The sequence below is a fragment of the Brienomyrus brachyistius genome, chromosome 21, assembly GCF_023856365.1.
Source record: "Brienomyrus brachyistius isolate T26 chromosome 21, BBRACH_0.4, whole genome shotgun sequence".
In the NCBI taxonomy this organism is placed as follows: Eukaryota; Metazoa; Chordata; class Actinopteri; order Osteoglossiformes; family Mormyridae; genus Brienomyrus; species Brienomyrus brachyistius.
The window spans coordinates 2,559,964-2,581,314 of NC_064553.1; the positions used below are offsets into that span (position 1 = coordinate 2,559,964).

Here is a 21,351-nt window from a genome sequence, read left to right on the forward strand (position 1 = left end):
TCTCTTTCCGCCAGCAAACTGCGCGCTAAAACATGACGTAAGAGGGACGGCCTCCACGCGCTAATTAATATTCATAAGTCTTCTCTCATGAATATTCATGTGGCTCCCAGACAATTTTTCGCCTATCTGCGCTGCTAAGGAAGATGGAAACATCAGCCATACATGTCGTGCTAGTAAAACGTTTTTATTTTTACTGAAATAAAAATAAGACATCTGCATACAGAACAGTCACGAGAAATTCATCTGTTTCCATTCCTTTTTTCATAAATTTATTTGCAGACTGCCACTAGCAACTTCATTTTTAAAAACCATTTCAGCACCAACACCACAATATAAAACTATTGCAAAAAACTATTGCAAAAAAACCATTAACCAAATACAGTTCTGTTGAAAAAACAAAAGGAAAAAGTCTATTAAACAAACATCATATTCATAAAAAAACAAATTAAATCCCTAAAATATTCCATCAAATATTCCAATGAATGCATCCATTTCAGAGGAGCAGTCATCTGCTTGAAGCCTGTAATCAATCACAGGCATACTGTAAGCACAACAGTAATAAAATAGCTCTTTTTAGATTGAACAGAAAAATAGACTTATAAATGTCACTGCACTCATACCACATGGACAAAAGTATTGGGACCCCTGACCATTACACCCATAGGACGTCCCATTCTAAATCCACAGGCATCAATATCCAGTTGGTCCCCCCTTTGCAGCTAAAACAGCTGCCACTCCTCTGGGAGGGCTTTTCTCCAGATTTTGGAGAATATCTGTGGGAATTTTCATTGATTTGTCCAGAAGAGCATTTGTGAGGTCAGGCATTGATGTTCGACGGGAAGGCCTGGCTCACGACCCAAAGGGTTTTGATGGGATTGAGGTCAGGGCTCTGTGTGGACCAGTCAAGTTCTTCCACATTAAACACACCCAACCATGTCTTCAAGAACCTATGTACTTGGTGACCCCACTCTCTTACTTTACGTGGCCTGCCACTTCATTGCTGACTTTCTGTTGTTCTGAAGTGCTTCCACTTTGCAATAATACCACTTACAGCTGAATGTGGAATATCTATCTGGGACGAAATTTCACAAACTGGCACAAACTGCAAAGGTAGCATCCCATGACAGTGCCACACTTGAATTCACTGAGCTCTTCAGAACGACCCATTCTTTCACAGAAATGTCTGCATGGATAGTTGCTTGAATTTATACACCTGTGGCAAAGGATCTGAGTGAAACACCTGAATTCATTGATTAAGAGGTGCATCCCAATACTTTTGTCCATATGATCTATTTGCTTTACAGAAACATTTCAGAACATCTCCTACCTGCCAGTTTTTTCTGTTGCTCCTTCTGGGACACTGGGCTTGGCAAAAAAGTCAAACTTTGTACATGGTGTAGTCAGGCTGAATCCACCATGTTTTGGCAGCAAAGACACATTATCCCCGTGCATTTCTTTGCATGATTTCTACAGAAGAAAAATAAATCAGTTTTCAATCTTATAGCCTTAGAGAGGTACAAATTTCACATGCAAGGATGTGGTCACCTTCATGTTATCAAATCGCAGTGTAATCTCAAGAGCGGCAAACTTTCAACCAATTGAAAGCTTGCAGTTTAAATGAAACCATCTCCATATCACTACTGATACACACCCTAGGATCAAGCTCCATAGGTAGAGTAACTCATCCAGCCGAGGCTCGGGAACACAGAGTCACTTTACAGCCATGTACACATGTTTTATGTGACTCACGGTGTGTTCATCAGCAAGGCCTGGGAAGTCACATGGTTTGGGAGATGGAGAGAGAGGAGGCGCACACACAGATGGCACGGGGCAGCTGGCTGCAGCTGAACTTCTCCTGAATGAAACACATCATTTTTTTAAGCATTTTAAAACAGGTAAATATGACTTCGTGCATACTGCAACTCAAGAGGCAAACATGAAAAGCAGTACACCAACCCCAGTGCTTAAAACTGTCAGACACTCTTTGTTGTTCATCTGTTTTTTTTCTATTTGACTATTAGTGGAAAGCTGTCCTGCTAAACTGTGCAGTTCTTAATGTGCAGGCAGTGATGTGTTTTAATTGGTTCGCTTACCCAGGCAATCTGTCATCCTGTAAGATGGATTCCGGTTGATCGTTGCAGGGAGTGAAGCTTGCTGGAGGGATAGTTCATTACGCATTCAGTGATAATTCAGCGATTATATATTCAGTGTGAAAAATCAGTGAAAGACAAACCAAGTTGTTTCTGTGAAGACAGACATTTTATAGAAAAGAGAAGACTGTAAATTCACTCCCATTTGTAAATAGTATAACACTAGGTGTAACATCCAGAGAGAATACCTCCTGGCCCTTCGTGGTCTTTCTCTTGTGTCGCCGATTCTGAAATCTCACTGGCATGCACTAAATTTTCATCGTCAAAATCACCCCAGTCGTCTATTCCCAAGTCAAAGTTCACATCCAGGATATCAGAAGGGAAGTGGTCACTGTCGTGTGTGGGACCTGCTTCTGGTATGTTGAAACCACAGTGCATTTGGCTTCGATGGGTAAGAGCCAAATCCTCACTGCCGGAGTCAGATTGCTCACACACTGAAACATCTGAAATATAAGAAAATACATAAACATATGTCATAAGTTATTTTCAGGTATTTCAAGTATTAGTGTTGGTGAGGCAGTAAGGAAATGACTCAGGCCCAGGTCAGGCCGCCCGCCTGCCTTGCCAGCCAGTAAAGGCAGGCTGTACCCTTAGCAGTGCTTCTGACTGACTGGTTCTTCCCAGCTTCATCTGTCCAGATATATGTGCCGCCCAGAGACGTCCTGTGGTCTGCAGGGTTGCAAAACAGAGGAAATCTTAAAGTTGGGAATGGCTGCTTACACTGTGGTCACAATTCTCAGCAAATGAGTGTTCATGGGAAATGGCAACCAGGGCTGCTCTGATGGGATCATTTTGATTCTTTAACACGTCATTTGCTATGGCTGTAAGTTCTCTTGCCATCTGGTGGTCCCTCGAGCGAGACCACGAAAAACAGCGGGTCTGCCTCTTTATACATGCTTTACAAGGCTGCACATACCGTCAGAATAAGCAGCTCCTTTCCACATCTCCATGGAGCTTCCAATGTCCTCTACGGATTCCACAAATTCTGCTTGTGCATGAGGATTATAATAGTTTCTTTCGTACCTCAAAAAAAATTGGACAGATAAACAATTTACTTAATGCCCTAATTTAACTCTGGGCTATCACGAGTATGGCAACTAGGATCCTAAATGAAGATGCATACACAGACGATGATGATAAGAAATCTTTCATTTATTCCCTGATAACTTACCAGGTTCACACAAAATAACGAGACGTCCTTATAACAACTTGTTGAGAAGAATGTTTTTGGTACCAATGTCTACCTTGATGCAGCAGTGAGGGTGTCCTTGGGACGGTATGCAAAATGGTGAATGCCCGCAGCGGCCTCCTCAGACATCCTCATCTAGTGGAGGAAAGTGCATTTGAAAAGGCCTTTGTTATTGTAGGAGATTAAGGGGACACATGGAAATTCCTGAGCATTTCCTATTTTTCACCTCTAGGGGTCAGCAACATATCTCCATCTATCTGCAAGGCTTCCATTTTCTAAAGGACTCTTAACGATAGCTCAGTATGACTGTATTGTCTCCGACTGCAAGAAATATTTGTTCTAAACTTTGACACACAGAAGAAATTTCCCAAGATGCACAAGCTGAAGAAAACATGTTAACAAGCACCAGAATCCTGAGCCCCCAAGCCAATTCAGATGGAATACCGCCAAGAAGCATGCGATCTGAGCAGTGCCGAGCAGCAGTCAGGGCAGTTTACGCTCTACCAGGGCCTCAGCCGGACAGGCAGGACTGCACTGACAAGTCATCCTGGGGTAAAGTGACATTCCGTGGCCCACTGCTGGATACCATTCAGCCTTACGCGCCTTGAGACGTTTCACTGGGGTATCTGTCAGGGTTTCATTCCTGCTTCTGAGATCGTTGAGGTAGGAAGAAATGCCAGACCTGCGGTCTGTGGTCCTCTTCAGCAGCGTCCCCACACCAACTTTACCTGAAAGACAGACATGCATCGCTGCAACAAAAAGCACTAAAATGAGAGTTTACAAAATGACTGATATGTTGCGTAACAGGAGTGCACTTGTCACGCTAGTAACCCCTTCTGCAAGGGAAGGAAACATTTTCAGTTACATTAAGAAATCAGTTTTCAATTACTTACAACAGTCATGTCCACATTGCTCCTTATTTTTACAAAAATGGTTACACTGTCTTCTTCCTGAATCTGGGTTGACATTCTCTTTTAAACCTTTATCTGAAAAGGAGACCATTATAATTATAAAAGTAAAATCATAAAACTGTCAGTTAAGTTGTAGAACATGGATGGATGAATGATGGATGGATGAGATTGTAAATAAGGTCACATGACGCATATCTTAAGGTATGCTGTCCTGCCCTTAACATACCTTTGGTTTTTTGGCTGACTGTCTTCTGAGCCCCTTGGGCTGAGCTCAGTGCTTCCTGCAGTTTGCTCTGTACAGCCTTGGTTTTGACCTGCATGTTTTCTGAACCAGTACTTTCAGCTCCGAACCTTTTGGCTCCAGAATAGAAAACACTGTACTTCTGCTGAATGTCAAATCCAACTTCAAGATAAGAAATTAATGCAATTAGGAGTCAAACTGATTAACATCACATTTCGGGACTGTCCCAACAAAATGGCATGAATACAAAATTGTTAATACAAAAGTCTTTCCTGAGAATTAAGATTAGTGTGGACTCATTACTCGTGTTTCCTGCGGCCCTGAATAGAAGTGATTCTGTGTGGATTAAGACTGGGTAAGAAACACCGTGCTGCCTGACCGAGTCTACCTTTCCCCAGAACATGTCTTTCTTCAAGTTTTCTTTTTCTAGTACGGTGCTGATTATTTTGTGTTATGAATTATATTTTCACCAGCTGTAACTGAATATTAAATATCTGTCAGAAAAAAATATTGTAAAATAATAATGCTATCCCAGCTTGTCAATGGAATTGTCTCAATGAAGTAAACTAATGAGAGGTATTTTATCTGGCATAAAAAAACACAACTCCCAAAATTCAGAGACACACTATTACATGCAGAGATTCTGAACAGTGATGTGGACCTAAGATGAGTTGGTACTCTGCCAACTGGCACATTGCTAACAATGCTAATCGAATCAGTGACCACAAATGTACAAAAGCATTTCCCTTCTTCTCTAGTTGTTATGTCATTAGTCCATAATGTCAGAAAGCATGAATCACTGAAGGCCACACCCACCGAACTCTGAGCTAATCAGATTCACACTGAGTTCCTCTCCCTTGGGTGCTCTTGTGACTTCAATTTTCCTTGACCAGCTCCCAGTCTTCAGCAATAGAAAATCGCTGCGAGGAAAAACACAGACCGCCATTTTGTCCATATCTGGTTGTGCGTATGGGATGGAAAAAAAACGTCAGTGAAGGAACGCTGCGATGGGAACGCAACCCTTACGTTATTTTCTGAATGAACACCACACTGTTGTCGCAGTCCCCTATAATTAGGGTGACAAAATGATGGTTTGGTGCCGTTCTCTTATTCTTTAGCTGCTCGTAGTTTTTTAAGTGTACAGTCACAACGATCTCCGCAGTTGAAAAACTGTACCTTGAAATCTATGAAGTGCAAGTAAAATATTTAATCAGACATTCATGTGACACAACTGTCAATCTGTTTGTGTGAATGAGTACCACATTGACATCACTCTCAGACTGGAGAGGCTGTGAGCCAAAACAACTCAACTGGCATTATGCTGTCCTGGGGTTGGGTTAATATTGCTAGGGTGTCAAAATAACCGTCCCCTGGATACTACACAAGCTGTCTGCATGTTCAGGACATCACTGACAGGTATGGAGGGTGCTGTGTGTGGCCAAATCTGACAGATTAAATAATGACATTGTGACGACAGTGACTATGGCATTGCTTGGTGAACACTACGTCTGTGCTAGTGTGTTTCTGAATCTACAAAGAATAAACCAAACAACCAGACTTGGCATAATGAGTTATTATCCATCTTACTGGCATAAAAGAGGATTGCTATTAATTCTCATTCTGTTGTTTCGAAATGTTTTTGAAAATAGGTCAGCACTTATTACCTGTTCCAAAACAACTTCGTACTTAGGAAGATGGATGACTGCTTCCCTGATCTGGTTTCCAAAAGGAGGGTGCCTGTTGACGATCTGGAGAGCGTTATATTAGCCTTGCAGGAGGTCGGTGTCATTTAGGGCACTAAGAGAATAAGCTTGGATGTGATTCGCTAACGAGCTCCACACACCAGCTCCAGCTCTCTGGGGTTAGTCTCCTCGATCTTCTGGAAAGTAGTCAGGCCAGCATTCACCATCGCTGTGGACAGCATTAAACCTGACAGGAAAAAGCACCGTCAGCTGAATGTAGCTAATCCAGGTTGAAATCAGGTCTGGGATTGACAAAAGCCACATTTCGACCTGGCGTATGACCCAGGTGGAGGTGACATCGTAAATAAGAGTAGTAACCATGTAGCTGCAACTGGCCAAAACCCCCTTTATGTTCTGTTAAGGCACTGAAATCACGTGACCCTTTAATGGGCATAGATGGTCTAAATCGATAACAGAAGCACAAGAGCTGCTCTGTTCTGTTACATATATATTTTTGGCAAAGCATTCCAGCTACAGGCTATTTTTTGTCAGTAATAAAGTTTTTTTATTGACTGTGCAGCTTGTCCAGTTATGGAAAAGGGCAATAAGTGTTACAGATTTGCATTAAACTCATTCTCCTTGAGTTTTTGTTCTGGCACAACATCTGGAGTTACATGCAGCGGAGCCAGTCTTGAAATTATTGTTTGTATCTCAAAGGGACCCGGAGGGCCTCCTCACTGTGAAGCCTGCTTCAGCCAAAGCCCGTCCTTAGCCCTCTGACTGAAATATACACACCTATCTTCTCCAGCTGCTTCGAGACGAATGACGAATTCTCCCACAGCCTGGCCCGGAAGCACTTGGCCAAAATTAGAGAGTTGAGCAGTGCCGTGAACTTCCTCCTGGGATGTTGGCTGAGGTACTCTGACAAACCTGGTCCAACACAAGCCGAAGAGTGACCTATTACCATTGAAGTTGTTGTGAACTAGCTCACTGTTCCTGGGATGAGATACAGTTCAGTGATAATGATTCTGTTGTTGTCCTAGCCGAGTGTTCCAGGACATTCCGTACTGCCACCCTGCAAGTCTCCATTCCATTTTATTCTCAGGTGGTTGCTGTTTTATGGTTTAAAGGCAGGAGGCATTAGGAACAGACTGTGCAGCGCGAGCCAAGCTAACAGGAACAATGCAGATATTACCAACTGAGAAAAGGAAGAAAAAATGCATTACATTTGGTCATGCGAATTCCAATTCGGAATATCTTTCCAGTATCCTGGGTGAGTCCAAACTCCTGAGTCGGGATGCAGCCAAGGTGAGCTTGTATCAGGCTATGAAAATACAAGGGGACTTACAAAGAATTCAGCACACAACAGGCAAATAGAAAATGCTCACTGGACTATGTAGTTTCTACGTATTCCTAAGGAAAGTGATGGTTCTGCACAATGGAGGCACCAAAACTGAAACACATTTATAATATATATTTGTATTTATGCCAATTTCTTCCTGTTTGCATTTAGTTCTAAAAAATATAAACTACACTAGGCGCGATGGAGCATATTGGTATCATTGGAGTCTGTTGAAAACTACACAACCTAAAAACTATCATCAGAAAGCTAATTATTAAAAATCTTTTGTGACATTTCTTTGAAAATCTTGTTAGAAATTCCATCACTGCGTAAACTAAATAAGAAGCCTCCATAAATTACATTCATTGAGGAAAGTGTTCAGAAATATTGTGGAAGAACACTTCTTAAAAACTGCTAAAAAAATATGCATGTGCTGAAAGAATGTGTTTGCGGAGGGTTTATGGAGGTCTGGTCCACACCAGTTGACTTTCATTTCCCTGTTTTTTATCTTTCCTTCCATCGGAAATCTGAAAACACAGAAAACAAGCACGACTATGGCTAACAGGATTTATACCTGCAGTCTTTTCCAGAAAAATGCATTTTCCGCTACGCTCCGACCTGATCGTTAGCCTGTGTTTATCCTTGTTCAGAGTATTCAGAGTTCGCTTTTCATTCATCCTGAGCTGCACATCATTGAACTCCTTGCCTTTGGATATGACCTTGATCTTGTTATGAAAAGGCCTGCCGTCAGTTTGAGGGCGCTTTTAATCAGTAAATGCAGCAATAGCAAGTCAAAATGCAAGAGGCTTGGAAACATCACCCACCAGCTCAGGCAGCGATTCGGTTCCGCACACCGAACTGAAATGCTTCATGGTGTCAAAGGCTATACAGTACTTGGCCATCAGCTTACCTGCCTCTGCAGGTGAGAGGGACAAAACCTCATTTCAGCAAATAAAATACCACATAAATAAACTGAGCTGCAGTCGCAGCAGGTTAATCTGGATTTTCTGGACCTGACAACACATCAGTAAGAAATACGGACGCAGCAGTATCACGAGAGACATGGCGCTTTACCAGTGGGTTTAAAATTTATGTCCTCGTCCATAGTGATCAGGCATATTTCAGCCAGTGAGTTTATATTCTTAAGACAGAGCTCTGAAAAGATAAAAAGATCGGTCTGATTTATAATGACCTGCTTAAAACCACTTTCCAAGAACATTCCACTATCTTTCAGGGATTACTGTATACCTTGCAGTCTTGTTTCAATTCCAACTCTGTCCAGGCTTGACGTGAAACCTTCAGATAAATCGTTGTAAAATGAGGGAAACAGCACGTGTTAATATGCGTCTGTTCCATGTGGATGGAGAGTGCATGCAGGTGAGTGCTTTCTGCCAGGAGTCCGACACGCCCACCGTAATAGCTGGGGTTCTTCAGTGCTCGAATGTACAAAAAGGTGGAACGAATCCAGTCTAGAGCCACATTCACGTCAGAGATGGTGTGAAGGACTATCTCTGCATTCAGGTGTTCCACGAGGTGTTTGTGTAAGCTGGAGGGCACATAAGAAAGGTCAAGTGTCCATGAATAAAGCAACACATACATGCATTCATATACAGGCCTTATTCTATCATTTCATTCTCTGTATTTTATTGCTGTAATCTTTATTTCTGATCAAACAGGTGCAAAGTGATTCTTCTTCTTAACAAGCAGTGCCTTACCTGCTCTCAATGGTTTCGGACCCACTCACTAGCTTCAGGTATTTTTCTTTTGTCTGGGACCTAGTCATGATCACTGCTGTCGCGGTCGTGTCAAACTAGAGCAGAAAGCACATTTCCCACATGCACACGAAAGCACACGGCAGGCCGACGGTGCTTCTGAGGTGGCCGTGCCTTGCAGGGTTGATTAAGCATGCATGGCTTCTGGGTGTAGCGCGGCACATGTGGGCCAGTGTGTGACTGCGTACCTGGGGTCGGCCGGCCCGCCCAATCATCTGCAGGATGTCCATCTCGCTGTATTCCTCACAGGAACCACCGACGTAGTGCATCGTAGACTTGATCACCACCAGGTGAGCAGGTAGGTTCACTCCCATTGCTAAAGTACTAGTTGTAACTGGGTGAAATAAATAAGACTGAAGTACTACGTAATGGGCGGAACAGATCAGTCTGTTTGTATCTAAGAGCGTACACTTGAGGAAATTAAATCCTTTTTTAAGTAAAATTTTCCATACAAAACAACATAAATCACTGCTTTAACCTAAGTCATGTTTAAGTATCTAGACTGTAAAAACAGAGATTACACAATATCATGTGTAGTCGATTCACTTCTTGGCGTATAAATGAATAAGCCTTTATGGCTCTGCTCTGAGAGAGAGTTTTTAACAGTAAAAATCCAAAATATGTGTTTAACACACAGAAAGACAAAGGCATTCTGGGAGGTGATTTAAAGCTCGCGTCTTGTCTATTTTTTATCATTCTCCTGTCTAACAGCTGGGTTAAGAATAAGTTAAGGTTAAGACCTATCATGATACCAAAATTTCACAAATTATTGATAGTTTCAAGAAATGAAAGGCGGCTTCGAAGACCCAAGGTGACGCTCACAGAGTACCGGTAGGTCTCCAGCAGTGAACACATCTTCGATTATCTTCCGGTCAGAAACGTCTATGCCGGCATGATGAAAACCAACGCCGTGCGTTATTAGATCTGGAACACGAGGAACATCTAGAGGTCACTTATGAAATATTAATATCACAAAGAAAGTTTCAGAAGCACTTCCATATGCACTTATGGGCAGACACACATGAATGCTGCGGGGGAGGGAGTACCAGGGATACCTTTGAGTTTGGAATCAAGAAGGGAGTTTGCATATTTCATCAGCCTGCAAAACGAGAACAATAGCCCATAAGAAAAAACAAGAGTACTTTCCTGGAAGAATAAACAGGTTGGAGATGTGCACCGTCAAAAGCTCGACGGGTGCCTCTTTTGGAGTTAATACAATTCAGCTAGAGAAGGGGTGGCCAATCTTATCCGCAAAGGGCCAGGGTGTATGCAGGTTTTTGGGATAACCTTTAGATGAGCTGTTCACACCCAGGTGTGAGGATTCTTCAGCAAATCAGTCCTCTAATTAGTAATCTAATTAGGGAGTTGCAGCAAAAAACTGCATACACAGCGACCCCTTCTGGAAAAGATTGCCCAACCCTGAGCTTTAGGATGTGTACATTTTAGAAAAAAAAAGATAAATTACTCAATCTAAATGTCTTTTACGTTTCATGATTCAGACCAGTAGCAAATGCTCTAAACATGATGCAACAACGACTATGATCTTGCTATGGAGTGTGGATTAAAGAATAAATGCACAGGAGCCGAATGACCTCTGTTTCTGTTCCGCGCTCATGATAAAGCGGGCTTCTTTTGCCAGCACCGATGCACACTGCTGCACACCTTTCCTTGTGGAGCAGAACTACACAAAAAACAAGCAGAGAGAATGTTCGCTGATTTTCAGGCATCTGAATCAAAGCCTGGCATCCAGAGAAGCCCGCAGTCACCACAAGCGTGGGCTTCTGGTCCGAGTATGTCTGGATGATATTCGTCATCTTGTAGTTGAGGGACAGGTCGAACTTGAAGTCCGTCTGATTGGTGCCACAAGGGAAGCCAAGCACCAGCTTCCTGAGCTTCACCGGCCTGTAGCTCTCATCTAGCTGCAGGCAGGCGGCTGGACCCAAGGAGTCCGAGAGCCATTCGGCGACCTGAGAGCACAGCTGGTGTTAGCAGTAACCGAACATCAGAATATCACACCCAGACAAATTCCCCTTCCATCTGCTCTGCCATCCGAACAACGGCTCACGTCGGCAATGTTCGGAATGGTCGCAGACACAGCCACGAATCTCATGGGAAGACGTGACTGGTGGTCGCCTCCATTGCGATAGGCATTCATTGTTTTCATTCGGCTGACAACGACCTCCAAGGTTGCTCCGCGGGTTGAGTCTTTCACCACATGGATCTGGAGATGGTTCATAAATATGTACCACATGCCAAACATACAGTGAAACATATGCTTTGTTTGAAGAGAAAAGATATTAAAAATGGAGCAGGTCGCTGCAGGGAAACTCCTGACCTCATCTATGAGAAACAACTTGACCAGCTGCACTGGGCTGCTAAGCCTCCACTTCCTTGTCATACTGTCCCACTTTTCCTTGAAGGTGAGAAGAAAGGCAGAGATACATGTCAAAGGGAACCAAGTGCACACAGTGGTCAGTGTGCCCACACCGGCGGTGTTTGTGTAGTCTGAACCCACACAGCACCAACTGGAAAGCCTGGCCTACCGGTGTGGTCATGATGATGTGGGCGTCCTGAACCTCAAAGAAGTCATCAATTTCGGTGTCACCAGTCAGTTCTTTGCAGTTGAGCCCAAGAGGCCCGAATTTCTGCCTCCAATTTTCGTAACACTGGCTGCACAGGGCTTTAATTGGTGCCACTGCACACATATAGCACACAGCAAGAGCACGGTCAGGCTATTTCTTCAATCAGTGAGTCAATGAAGCAATTCAAGCTTCAACTCCAGGAAACATAAAGGCAGCTGGCAAAAGATAACCTCTCTAAAACAAAATAGCCAAAATCACAGCACATCTCAGAGGGCAATAACAAAAACAACCGTTTAAAAAGTGAGCCTTATTTACCAAACCTGCATTCTGAAAAGTTCATTTTCACTGTGCCAGAAGCATGGATGTTTGACCGCGAATGAAGCGATAACCCAGGGGTTGTGTTCTAACAATCAAACGAGAGAAACACCCTTGTGGCCTTCCTTTAATAACTGTGAACGACCAATACTTACTGTACACAACTTTAACAGAGTGCCAGGGAGCGGGGACCTCCATCAGCAATCGAATAATTGCCAATTCAAAGAGCACTGTTTTTCCAGAGCCAGTTGGGGCACAGGCCACAAAATTTTTACTGGTGTAAAGGATCTGCAAAACAGATCCTTTTATTATATTTGCATGTTATTCATCTGAATTAGAACCACTGAACTGAATTAATTTAACAGATAACAAGCATGAGTATGGGAGAGATTCACCCACTTACATCATCCAGGGCTTTCGACTGCACATAATTAAAGTAAGGGAACTCTTTGAAGACAGATCTGAACTGTGCAGCTTTGCAAGTCATATCAAGGCTTTTTTGTTTTAACATTTTCCTTTTAGTGAAATAGGCTGTCCGAGAAAAAAAAAATTGCAATTATCCGGCTTAGTGATGCGTCTGGTTTTTAAATGTAATATACCTGTGAAGTGTTTTGGATGAAGTACATATTTCAATAAAATGTATAATATTATTCTTATTTTGCAATAATAATAATATCAATAACGAACACAATAAGAAACCAATTTTGCATACAATTCACATACGATTCCTCCATTCTGACCAACGACAAACACGGGTCATTCAATATGGAGGGGAATCCACCCTTCTGTTGGAGCTTTGATGTGCCATTGGGCGCCTTCTCTTTGTTGATACAAGGCCCTTACTGCACACTGAGGAAGTGGCATTACCCACAAAGGGATACGCTGTCCCAACACGTCACGTTTAATCTATCAGACAAATAATAGCCACCCCTTTAACAATGCATGAGCACGCTGACACTGGCTGGCGGCATGCAGGGAGCCACCTGAGCACTTGAGAGCTTTATGCATGTTAACCTGAAGCACAGAGGGATGGATAGCTACTCGGGGAAGCCACCACTGAGGCTCATCACAATCAGCGTGGGGGAATTAAGATGGCAGAAGGATACAGATTTCGGTGACGGAGCGGAGGACTCCCGGCCCCGATCCACCTGAAAAAAAGGAGTCGTTAATAAATCATCCCTCATCTAATGAGGTGCAGCTCTGTAGAATATATTAGCACTAATCTTCCACAGTACCTGATCTGGCATATTCAAGAAGGACTAAAGCGCTGTATTTTCTCTGCTGACCCTGCTCGTGCCTATGCTGATTAATTGACATAAAACCCAAACATCAAAGCACATCTAAAACGATGTAACAATGTCCATATCGTATTGACTAGCTGACGGAAATGAATTTTCATGGTACAAATTGTATCTCAAGTAACCAGCTCTTAAGCAGCCAGTGTCTGCCACCTGGTGGCCTCAATGGGGACTGTCGACCAGGCCACAATCTGTTTAATCTGCTTACTTTGAGTAAAGTCATCCCTTTAAACAACTCAAACGTGAACATGTCATTTTTAGGTACAAAAAAAATGTGAAACGTTTTGTACATTCTGATGAGACTGTTGAAAGATATAAGAAGGTATAAGAACTTTTATTGGGACAGGCTTTCAAAAAAGCCCAGAGATGAGATATTTTATGTCTATGCCTTTGCTTGGTCACAAATACACTGGGGGAGGGACCCGCTGATGAGCGTCCCCTTCAAAACAGACTTCCTTTGCAGTCGCTTGAAAGTGTTCCCCGTTTACAGTTAAAACAGGAAGTGTTCTGTCAATGTCAGGAAGTGGCCAGCACCAAGGGATACCACATGTCACCTGGGCTGAGACGGGCCACGGAGGTGTAGAAGTGGCTGGCAAAAGGAAGGCATATTACTAGTTTCACACATTCCCAGAATTAGAGAGTAAATTACAGTCTCCAAATGGGTTATATACATGATAGACATCTTTGTCCAGGTAGGCCATGTCAGTCAATGAATGACAATAAAAGATCTAGAATATGTTGTTAATTTAAACAGAATTATATGGACATGACCCATTTCAACTGACTCACGTTTATAAAGCAGCTTAATAGTCTTAGCTGTGAGAGGGTTAGAGGCCCTTCTGAAAAATGTAATACTGGAATTTTAAAAAGGGGTTATGCATATTCAGTCTTTAATAATGCTTTAGCAGTCCACCAATCCACATAAAAGACAACGGCTGTTAAATGAATTTCTGTCTTGAGTAGTTTTACAGGCAAATCTCCCCAGGTGAAATCCTGAACTTTGTTGTGCCCAGGATTTAAACTTCTGGTTTTGAGCCCCTTGCTGAACTGACTGCTCTATAACGATGTGCTTTCCTCTGAAGTTCCCGTACAGAGAGCTCGAGGCAGCAGCTCAGCGTGCGAGACGCGAGATCGGAAAAGATGGGCGAAGTCAGAAACGAAGAAAAATAGCCTGCAGTGCCCTAAGGTATAAAATAAATTGCAGTGGATGACTGGGAGCACAAGACACAAACGGCATAATAGATCATCTAAGATCTTGTAGCCTTTCAGGAGGCCGAAATCAAACTCTGCTGCACACGCATGACAGGCCATTAAAAGAATAATTTCATGCTCTAAGAACAGAAATCCGATGTCACATCTGATTTCTCAAAAAAGAAATAGAAAACAAAAAGAAAGACATTCATCCTGTGTTGTGTAAGATGCTCACGGCTGCAATGAGCACACTGCCCGGTAGACTCACCTTGACCTTGTATATTGAGCGACTGGGGATTAAATGGAAGGATATGAACTTTTTGTATGGTTCGATCACACTCTAACGAAGGTGGGCCATCTGTGCCGGGCACATATGAACTTGTGAAAGGAGCCATGGAGAAAGTAGCAGTTGGAGTCATGAATGGATTTTCTGCCACCTTAGAAACTTGGCCAGCGGTAGTATCATTGGTGTCTGCCTGTTTCGGGCATGGCGCACTGTTCAAATGACCACCGGGATCAGCAGCCACCTTAGGTGGAGGTTTGAATGGTCTGAAAAATGACAGGACAAAATGAATTTAAACTAATGTTTCCCAATCCGGTGCTTGAGGACCTGCAAACAGTGCACATTTTTTGCTCCAGGAGGAAGCTGGGAGGGAACAAAAACATGGACTGGCTGTGGGTCCCTGAGGAACGGGTTGGGAAACACTGATTTAAATAAATATGTCTGAAAATGTATAGCCAAGTATACAGAGACAACTTTCACAATTAAGTACCCAGAACAGTACCTAAAAATAGCTGCATGCAAATCAAACGACTATGCTTCTATGAGTTACTCCAAAGACTTAAGCACAGCATCATAAAAGCCATGATGTGGATATTACCAACATTACGTTTCCACACAACAAAGCATACACACTTATGACAGAAGACAAACTATACCTTCTCCCGACCTGAGAGACATCCCTATTGTTTTGGCTAAACAAAGAAGAGAAAGTTTGCTTTTCCAGCAGATATTCTGAGAATTGTGATGTGTTAGCGCTGACCAGGAGACTCTGAGATTCTGTGCACCTGTCAGCCATCAAAACATGGGACCCATCTTGTTCAGGTAATTCAACTGGTGCTCCGAGATTCAGAAACTGCCCTTTTTGTGAGGAAAAACATCTATCCCCACCAGCTTTTTTCAAAGGAGGCAGGAATTTCTTTGACTTCTGATAAGAGCCTGTGAAAAGGAGAATCAGTTTGGGCTTGAGATTTCAACCAATGCTGTGAATGACTGTCGATGAGCTTCAATTTTATAAAGTACAGAGTGTAAGCTTCACCTATGGCTATTCTGTGGTGGTGTGCAAAAGATTCACGTTTCTGAACATATTTTGAGCACAAAATATAGATTTTGGAACAAAGTACATTGTAGCAGATTAGATCCAGATGCAACTTATTCACAGATTAGCAATATATATATATATATATATGTATATATATATATATATATATATATATATATATATATATAACAACAGCTTTCATATAACAACTGTCTTCAATGCACTGCTTTACCAATAAGGTTATGATTACCCTCCTCTATCCTGGAACTTGCACCATGTCAGAGTACATCTTGGATGGATTGCACGACCAACCGAGGACACAAGTACTTTTTGACACCAAGGTCTTTGTACCAGCGGAGGAAGATAAACCATACAAACCTGATAAAAACACAGCATGTACTCAGCCAGATTTGAACCCTAACCCTAGGAGATATGAAGTCACAACCTTCTCCATTGAATGGCTGTCATATCTCAGGTGTACCATGATTAAAATTAATGTAGTAAAATTCTAAACTATGTATTCAAATTTTCTTTAATAGACTAGAGTGCTTTAATTTACTATTTAATAGTTTAAGGTTAAGGGTGCTTAATCCCATAAAACATAAAATTATTTTAAATGACAAAAATAATGACAATAAAGAACAATATTAAGTCCTCAACTCATGTCTGAATTAACCTGAATCTAACAATAGCTGATATAGGTTAATTAAGAGCTCGGCAGGAACAAAAACCCGCACTTCCTTCAATACAAAGGCCAAAAAGTGCCCTTCCGTACAGCAGGGTCAGTGAACAAATGCTGAATTAATGATACTTTATTCTCAATTCTATATGCTATTTATAAGCTATTTCCTATGACATTTTGTCTTTTAGAACATCTTATGTGATTCTCAGCTACTGTGATGAACTGGAATCCCATTCAGGATATTCCCCGGCCTTGTTCCTTATGCTGCTTGGGACTGGTTCTCGGCTATCCCCAACTCCCAGAACTGGAGAGGTGGATGGATGGATATCTTAATACAAGTAAATGCAATTGTAATTTAAAAAATACAGAAAACCAGTGAAAAAAACTATATTAAGTATCATAACTCTATAACCAGAGCTAATTTTGTTGATTTAAACCAGGGGTGGACAATCTTATCCGCAAAGGGCCAGTGCGTATGCAGGTTTTTGGGATAACCTTTAGGTCAGCTGTTCAAACCCAGGTGTGAGGATTCTCCAGCAAATCAGTCCTCTAATTAGTAATCTAATTAGGGAGTAACAGCAAAAACCCGCATACACACCGACCCTTTGTGGATAAGACTGGCCACCCCTGATTTAGACTAATAGCAGTTTACTGTGCGGTGGTTGTTTTTGATAAAAATTAATTTTAATTAAGTAGCAGCATTTTCTCAGACAGACTAGAGGTAAACAGACCTGCTTTTTTATCTGGACTGTGCAGACCATTTTTAGGGTTTGAAGACCCTTACCTGCCAAGCATCCCAGATAATCTGTCATAGGGAGCTTGACCCCAGAACAAAGAGATTCTGCAGTTCCCTTTAAGTGCTGAGTTTCGGAAGACAACAGAGGTGGTTCCGATTGCCAAGTGATTTGCTCCTGACATAGAGGTTTCCTATAGAATTTGGGAATAAAAACACCACAGAAAACTACACTTTAAATATTTTTGGTTGAGGGTCAGTGTATATATGGAGACTCATGTTCCCATGGCATCCATTGCAGAAGTTCCACTCACACTTGAAGAACAACGGGTCTTTCATAGAACAGGCTCTCCAAGGACAGAGTGCAGTCATCAGAGTCCAGCATTGTCTTAGATCATCAGGCAGCATCAGCTGTGGGTAACAAGATCAGATGAATCAAGTAACAAGGATCTGAGCTTTTTCACTACTTATCTGACGCCACACAAGTCATTATACGATATCTGTAGCACTCAGATAACTATGCTTTACTCAGTGTTGGGGAAAGTTACTCCCAAAAGTAATCCATTAGAGTCAGAGGTGGAAAGTTCACGTCCAGAAGCTAGATATCCAGACCAAGATTTTGTTTCAACCAAACAGTTGAGCATAAACAGTCACAGAGTACTCAACTGGTTGGCTGAAACAAAACCTTGGTCTGGATTTGTACAAATACATGTTCGTCCATAACCACGCATGCATGCACGAACAAATATTCACAAACAGGATTTTTTTTTTTAACAAATAATACAAATATTTTTAAAACGTGAATATTAAAATAAAGTTGGAGTTATATAATTCAGACTGGTGGAGAGCACACAAATTGGGCTTGTTAATAAACAAACATAACATCGGATAACACGTAATACCATTAATGCGGATAATTGGATAGCATACTATACCGGCTATCCACAACATGCTTTTCTTGAACACCTTGTGGATGATAACATAATTAATAATTATGAGGTTAGCTCTGGTATGAACATTTAAGTTATCAGTCTTATGTTATGGGTGGTGTTGTGTAATTAAACAGGCTAATTTGCTTCAAGAATTATATCCGTCAGATAAAACACTGTAAATTTTGCGTGATACTCTAGACCGATATTTTTCGAGGGGGTAAATAATAAGTGAATTCTGTGAGGAAAACTAATTTAATAAGACATATACTACCTTATTAAAAGTACTATCGTTTAATGAACAAATGGAGAACGCGATACGTTAAACCCCTTCGGCTACGCGAGCCCGCCAAACCTGCCCACCGGCATCGCTCGAGCGCAGCGCTCACGCCCCTCGCGTCAGCCGCAGAGGACACTGCACCTGCGCGTGGCCGCGGTGCAGGAGCGACGCCGCCGCCGGCCTCGCGCAGCGCAGTCAGGTCTCCCGGTCATGTGACCGCGCCATAGCAGTGCGTCGCTCTGCAGGCGGTTAAGGTGACATCCTGGCTGAATGAACAACGCGTTTACCGTGCTGTTTAAATGCACGATAATACTACTTACGTCTCTCTACTACGTGTGAGATTACTCAGATGTACTAGACAAATATTAAACCCAATTTATAAACAGCTTTAAGAGAAAATACTGCATACATTCAGCGATTCTGCAGTACAGTGTTACAACGTTACAAAAACATGTCACTTATATATGTGATCTGCTTCCGCTGTTTTTGGTCCATGCATAACATGTTGGGGGCTGCCAGAGACACTGAATGTTAATTAAGAACTACGTACATTACAGTGGATCACTATATATAGGTGCTCACTAAATAACAGATAAATAAACCTTTATAATTAATATTAATGTATTCAGGACAAACTCCGAACAGCTGACATTAAAACCACTGACAGGTGAAGTGAATAACATTATCTTGCTTCAACAGCACCTGTCAAGGGTCTCATTATATTGGCAAGTGAATAGTCAGGTTTTTTTTTTTTTACAATGATGTGTTGGAAGCAAATCCTGATGACTAGATGACTGGGTCGGAACATCTCCAAAATGGCAGGTCTTGTGGGGAGTTACTGGTATGCAGTGGTTAGCACATACTAGAGGTTGCCCAAGGAAGGCCATCCGGGGAACCAGCAACAGGGTGATGGGTTCCAAGGCTCACTGATACATGTGAGGAGTGAAGGCTAGCCTGTTTGGTCTGACCCTACATTGCAGCTTGCTGCATATGGAACCATGTAGCCCCAGACCGGTCAGAGTGTCTATGCTGACCCCTGACTCGCACCAAAAACACGTACAATGGACATGTGAGCGTCAGAACTGGACCAATGGAAGAAGGTGGGCTGGTCTGATGAGTCATGTTTTCTGATACTTCAATTGGGTGATCAGGTATGTTCGATGTTTACCTGGGGAAAAGAGGGCACCAGGATGCACTATGGGAAGAAGGCAAGTCAATGGAGGCAGTGTGATGCTCTGGGCAATATTCTGAGAAGCCTTGGGTCCTTGCTTTCATGTGGATGTTAATTTGATACATGTCGCCTACCTAAACGTTGTTGCAGACTAATTACACCCCTTCATTGCAGCGGTACTCCCTAATGGCAGCAGCCCCTTTCAGCAGGATAATGCACCCTGCCACACTGCATAAATTGTTCAGAAATGGTTTGAGGAAGGGGTGGCATGGCGGTGCAGTGGTTAGCACTGTTGCCTCACACCTCTGGGACCCGGTTCAAGTCTCTGTCTGGGTTACATGTGTGTGGAGTTTGCATATTCTCCCCATGTCGTCTTGGGGTTTCCTCCGGGTACTCCGCTAACTGAAGTTGCTAAATTGCCCATAGGTGCGTATGTGTGCGTGAATGGTGTGCGAGTGTGTGTGAGTGGACACACGATCTTTGACCCAAAATATTGCACATTGAGACACCATTCCAAAGGTTTGTTTAGGGCATTAATAGGGGGGTTGATGGAGGGATTGATAGGGGAATTGGGGGGGGGGGGGGGTTGATAGAGGAATTGATAAGGGAATTGATGGGGGGGTTGATAGGGGCATTAATAGGGGGATTCCATGATCAGGAATGAAATTTGAACCAAAATCTGGGATGGTTGAGGAAAATCCTGGGTGGGTGGCAATGCTAGTATATAGATGTCATCATCATTAGTTATGTGTCTTTTAACCTAATATTGGCAAACATTGTCTTAGAAATTAACAGCTTATGTAAATGTTCTTATTTAAAGCAGGAACAGCAGCACTGGAATGTTTGTAGTCGTCTTCATTTGTTTGCTATTGGTGCAGATTTTACCATAGTACTCAAATTGTCAATGAAATGGAGAAGAAATACTCAGCTTTCAGTTGAACACTTATAATTTCACTTTAATGTCTTTAAGCACAGTATACACGGATGTATTGCTATTTAAAAACGTAGACGTGATTCATTACAAAAGGGAATTCACCTAAAAGATATTCCTAAAAATGTTTGCTTTTTAAATGATTTTAGTGTGGCCTACCACAGCATATTAACAATAAGCTTTTATACTTCCAAGGTGTTTTCTGCGATATTGTGCAACATTCAGAATTCTAATACACATATTCGAAATACGTACTGGTCATTATAGAGGCGATATATTTCCCTAAATGGATCTTGGTGCGATAGGTGCATTGTACCATTTAATATATTTAAAGGGCAATGTGTCTGTGCCCACTCCCACCATTTTTCCAATCTTCCAAGCAGCCACTTTTAACCAAGAATTTTTCTGCCTTCTGTATGGAATAATCCATTTATTAAAAAGGGGGGTATTTGTATTTGACAACCAAACCCGTACTACGAGCCAAGTAACATTAGATGGCAAATATAAATAAAGTAAAATAAAATTAGTCATAAGCTCAGTCTGACCTTTGATGTGATAATACATCAGGCACTTATCCCAGTAATTATCCTTATTGGCACTCACTGTGGACACATCATCCCTTTTACAGAC

At 42.2% G+C, this 21,351-nt stretch overlaps 1 protein-coding gene across 8 annotated transcripts; it reads right to left on the reverse strand.

The window, feature by feature from the left end:
* Positions 1-43: 43 nt before the first annotated feature.
* On the reverse strand, positions 44-18,757 carry hfm1 (helicase for meiosis 1). 8 transcript variants are annotated; one of them, XM_048989717.1, is made up of 41 exons: positions 18,703-18,712; positions 18,346-18,376; positions 17,725-17,821; positions 17,462-17,604; positions 15,613-15,892; positions 14,942-15,222; positions 13,291-13,332; positions 12,588-12,658; positions 12,340-12,472; positions 11,831-11,982; positions 11,623-11,700; positions 11,353-11,508; positions 11,054-11,254; positions 10,880-10,968; positions 10,343-10,386; positions 10,110-10,211; positions 9,476-9,621; positions 9,231-9,325; positions 8,928-9,061; positions 8,764-8,811; positions 8,590-8,670; positions 8,340-8,431; positions 8,134-8,240; positions 7,995-8,042; positions 7,400-7,497; positions 6,969-7,103; positions 6,335-6,420; positions 6,156-6,239; positions 5,518-5,675; positions 5,308-5,411; positions 4,477-4,653; positions 4,233-4,325; positions 3,943-4,067; positions 3,395-3,474; positions 3,067-3,173; positions 2,739-2,819; positions 2,339-2,593; positions 2,094-2,154; positions 1,750-1,855; positions 1,328-1,467; positions 952-1,213 (listed from the first exon to the last, which is right to left on the reverse strand). In XM_048989717.1, the coding sequence occupies exons 3-41, from the start codon at positions 17,793-17,795 to the stop codon at positions 1,069-1,071; spliced, it is 4,629 nt and encodes a 1,542-aa protein (XP_048845674.1). In that variant the 5' UTR covers positions 17,796-17,821; positions 18,346-18,376; positions 18,703-18,712; the 3' UTR covers positions 952-1,068. The 8 variants fall into 8 exon arrangements, 7 of the variants coding, with proteins under 7 accessions (XP_048845676.1, XP_048845674.1, XP_048845672.1 ...); XM_048989715.1 differs by lacking the exon at positions 18,703-18,712 and adding an exon at positions 18,614-18,652; XM_048989720.1 differs by lacking the exon at positions 18,703-18,712 and having other exon boundaries at positions 15,613-15,648; positions 15,742-15,892; positions 18,346-18,604.
* Positions 18,758-21,351: the final 2,594 nt, after the last annotated feature.

Coding starts and splice junctions, on each gene's coding strand:
- hfm1 (XM_048989716.1), bottom strand. CDS start 17,795: ATGCTGGACTCTGATGACTGCACTCTGTCCTTGGAGAGCCTGTTCTAT. Junction 9,622..10,109: donor TGGAGACCTACCGGTACTCT/GTGAGCGTCACC, acceptor TATTTCACCCAG/TTACAACTAGTACTTTAGCA. Junction 2,155..2,338: donor AGACCACGAAGGGCCAGGAG/GTATTCTCTCTG, acceptor CTATCCCTCCAG/CAAGCTTCACTCCCTGCAAC.